This window comes from Sinohyriopsis cumingii, chromosome 16 (genome assembly GCF_028554795.1).
Source record: "Sinohyriopsis cumingii isolate HCF-2022 chromosome 16, ASM2855479v2, whole genome shotgun sequence".
In the NCBI taxonomy this organism is placed as follows: Eukaryota; Metazoa; Mollusca; class Bivalvia; order Unionida; family Unionidae; genus Sinohyriopsis; species Sinohyriopsis cumingii.
In genome coordinates, this window is record NC_142976.1 from 86,114,792 (window position 1) to 86,119,303 (window position 4,512).

General features: G+C 38.8%; 1 protein-coding gene across 1 annotated transcript; it reads left to right on the forward strand.

The window, feature by feature from the left end:
* The first annotated feature begins 521 nt into the window (after positions 1-521).
* LOC149780944 (uncharacterized) lies at positions 522-1,244 on the forward strand. The gene has a single exon (XM_089936251.1). The coding sequence runs from the start codon at positions 522-524 to the stop codon at positions 1,242-1,244; it is 723 nt and encodes a 240-aa protein (XP_089792377.1).
* Positions 1,245-4,512: the final 3,268 nt, after the last annotated feature.

The window sequence follows — 4,512 nt, forward strand, 5'->3', positions numbered from 1 at the left end:
TGATGCAGGGTTAAGTGATATCCAGGAACTTAAGAAAGAAGTTGCGGAACTTAAGATATTACTAAAGGATTTGAAGGCAAAATCTGCAGGGAAAAACCTAACAAAGACACTTGATCTTGTTACAAGTGCGGAGAAATATGGCATTTCAAAAGAGACTGTCCAAAAAGTAAGCCCAAACTGTTGGAAAAATAGGGTGGGCCCACCACAAGAGCCAGGGGTGGGACCGTGATTCCAGGCCTGGGAATATAACTGGACAGGCAACGATGAAAGATGCTTGGATGTACCTTCCGGGATCTGTACACGGAAAGGGTGTCAACTTCTTAATAGACACAGGTGCTACGGTTACCATGATAGCAAAGGGTGTCTATGAGAGGATGGCGCCAGAATATCGACCTCGGTTACATGAGGTTACTGGGAATGTTCTGTGTGCAGATGGGAAACCGCTATAAGTAGTCGGGAAAGCATAGTTTACCTTGTCGTTCGGAGGTAAACGTCACGAGCATTGCGTTATCGTTGCAACGATGGGCTTGACAGTGGAAGGAGTGTTAGGATTGGATTTCCTTGAAAAAGTGGGAAGCAAAATTGATTTTGTGAATCACAGTTTAACTATTGTGTACGCCATTTTATCGTACGATGTGATCAAATCAATTTCGATGGAGTGCGCTAGAGTTGTGTTATCAGAGACAATATCGATTACTGCAAGGCACGAAATGAATATTCCTTGCAAATTACAAACAGAAGGGGATAACTACGCGTTCGGTTCGATCGGGGTTGTGGAACCAGAGGGACGATTTGTTGAAAATAAGCAACTTCTAGTAGGAAAAGTACTTATTAGGGCTACATCCGACGATGTCATTCCTCTAAGGGTAATAAACGTTACCGACGAAACAAACGTTGTCCATGCTGAAACTATTATGGGTCTTTATGTAGCGGCGGATAACGATGATGCTGGTGATGTTTCTGGAGAATTATTGGCTCAAGTGGAAACCTTCCAAATGCCTGAACACCTGAAAAAGTTATGTCAAGAAACGAAAAAGGGTCTTACATTGGCCCAATGCAAGAAAGTTGACCAACTTCTATGTACGTTCTCGGGTTTATTTGCTAAATCAAAAGATGATCTTGGCAGAACCAATCAAATACGTCACAAGATAAATACAGGGGACTCAAGACCAGTAAAACAACCGCTACGTAAAATTCCGATTCACTCAAGGGACGAAATTAAAGACCAACTCAAGGCATTATAGAGCCATCATTAAGCCCCTGGGCTTCGCCTATAGTGCTGGTGTGTAAGAAGGATGGAACGATTCGTTTTTGTGTCGACTATAGAACAGTCAATCAATTGACTGTGAAGGACGCGTATCCTCTACCACGTATAGACGACTCATTGGACTGACTTTCAGGTGTATCGTGGTTTTCTACCCTTGATTTAATGAGTGGATATTGACAAGTAGAAATGGAAGAGCAAGATAAACCCAAAACAGCTTTAATAACACCAAATGGCATATATCAGTTTCGTTTAATGCCTTTTGGATTATGCAATTCAGGTTCCACCTTCGAAAGGCCGATGGAGACTATTTTAGCAGGTTTACAATGGAAAACGTGTCTGATATATCTGTGTCACGTTTGCCTGCCCGCGTTTACGTAAGTCAGGAACAAAGGAATGGGTTAGCGCAATGAGTATGTCGACCCTGCACTGTTATGGCGATTTTGTTTGCACAAGAACCCCACCCCTTCCGCCACCCCCCACCCCGTTAGGTGTTAACCCTCGCATATAGATGTTAGAAGCTTTGTTCTAAGAACAAAGGACCCTGAACGCTATTGTAAATCTCCCCGCTTTGACAGATGGCCTGAGGCTCATCTGTTAATTGGACAGACTGGGGGTAGGATTGATATCCAATCAGAACTGAGGAAGGGTGGGGCCATCAATTCGAACCAGAACTTAACAGTCATTTGAACTGATAACGAGTTATTGATTTGTAAGCCGTCGTACTGGTAAAGCAGAATATACTCATTCCGAGGGAGCCACTCGTGATTTGGCGGGAAAACTCTTAGTACATTCTAAGGACAGAAAGCTTCGTAAAGGTCAGTGAGTTATTTGCTCGATTGTTGCAGAATGTTACGGCATTGTAATTAAGTGCAGTATGTATATTTACTTACTAGAATCGTTAGTACGTAGAATTACCCTTGTATTGTTTAATTTACATGAGAAATGAGCTATGATTATGTAGATTGCTCGCTCGTCAGAATTAATATTGTATTTCGCTATTTAGTTACTTCGTAGTAAACTAGTGTATTCATTAATGTGATATTCTTGATTTTGCAATTGTTGAATTAAATTGTAACTTTGGAAAATAGTTGCAGTGTGTAAATATGAATATTTGAATATTTGTGTACACTTGTGGGAGTGTAATGTACAGAAATGCGTCGGATTATTGTGATATTGTTGAGAATAATGAGATTAAGAATATATATATATATATATATATATATATATATATATATATATATATATATATATATATATATATATATATATATATATATATATATATATATATATATTGATGTGACGCAATTTAGTGATTTCTGTATGATAAGTAGGATACCGCTCTTATTGCAACGTTGTTTTATAAGAACGTGTGTGTTTTTCGATGTGCACGAATGCGTGACCAAAGAAGTAGTGAATAGGGGTAGTTTACGGACAATGGGAATTAGCATTAAAAACACCCTTGGGTCAGATTACGGACAATGGAAATTTAACATGGCGAAAAATCGTGGGTTAGATTACGGACAAGGGGAATTAACATGGCAAAAAATCGTGGGTCACTTTACGGACAAGGGGAATTTAACATGGCTATAAATCGTGGGTCACTCTACGGACAAGGGGAATTTAACATGGGATTTTTTTTTTTAAATTTTTTTTTAAAAAAAAGGGTAGGCAATTCAAAGACTATCTCTTTTCGAGAAATATGGCTGGCCCTGAAAAGGGCCTTTGGGTTTTCTTCTTGTAATTTCTTCTTTTCCTCCACCAAGTTCTTATTTTATCTCCTACACTTTTCTTCTCTTTCTTTTTTTTCTTCTCCTCCTCTTCTTTCTTCTTCTCTTCCTCCTCTTCTTTCTTCCTCTTTTCATTTTCTTCTTCTTTTTCAATTTTTTCGTTCCAATTGCGTATTCTTATTCTTTCCTCTTCATCCTCCTTCTCCTCCTTGATCTCTTTCATGACACCACTAATCTTTTCCTTTGCTTTCCTTAAGTTATTAATTTCCATCTTCACACGATGTGGACTATAGGAATAATGGTCTTCAACCAGTCTTAATAGCATCTGTTCCATTATTCCTAAGTTGTCTAAAACGTCTTGCAAGGTTTCTATTTTGCCCATTTGGTTTGACGCCATCTTCTTTTTATTCTTTGCAGAATGGTTTGAACGACGAATACTGTGGGTTATTATAGTGAAAGCGCGGACGTGATGGAAAACATCCCCTAAAAACATAAAATTAATCTTACCTAGATCATGACCCATCAACGCGCGTACGTGAAGGAAAACATCCCCCTACTTTTTCATTTCATATAATATAACCCCAACTATACTCTTCACATACTCTAAGAAACCCATAATCTACTATCCACACCAACCTACTTTATCACTTACAAACACAAACACATACCCTCACATTTTTATAAAAAAGAGTTAGTGTTTATATACACACTACTCTACCTACACACATTGGCAAATTAATAGTTATTTCTTTTCTAGAGTATTGGGTAGCCCTGAAAAGGGCTGTTTTGTTTGGAACTTCATGGGCACCTGGTTAATGGTGGCACCTTCCAGGCCTGGCGCCACATACGCATCTTATCCCCCAGTTACTTTTTACCTTTTGGGGGGAGAGAGCAGAGGCAGGATATGTCGCTTCAGAATCCCAATTTTCGCTCTCTGGGATTTTGAAATTTCTTCTCTCCTTTTCCTCCTCCTCTTCTTTGTTTCTTCTTTCCTCTTTATATCTTCTTTCTTCTTCTTCTTTATATCTTCTCTCCTCCTCTTCTTTGTTTCTTCTTTCCTCCTCTCTTATCCTTCCCTCCTCGACAATGGCTTCCGCGGCCAGTTCATTTAATATGCGCCTGGCATATTCCAGATGCACATGAAGCTCCAACAGTTTCTCAAGTCTCGTGTTCATTTTTTGGTGTTGATCAATCAACAAGGGTAGCTGGACTGCCGAACGACTTTCAATTTATACTGAAAGCGCGGACGTGAAGGAAAACATCCCCTAATAACATAAAATTCATCTTACCTAGATCATGACCAAAAAAAGAACAACAATTCGCGGACCTAAAAGAAACACTCACTCACTTTTATGCTACCCATTACTATTTTAAATTTTTTTATAAATCACTTCAATAGACTATCCACATACTCAAAGCAATCCAATCTAATCCCAAATATACACCTCAAACACTAAGATAAGATATCATTTTAATCTACTATCCACACCAACTTACTTTTAGCTCTTACTAACA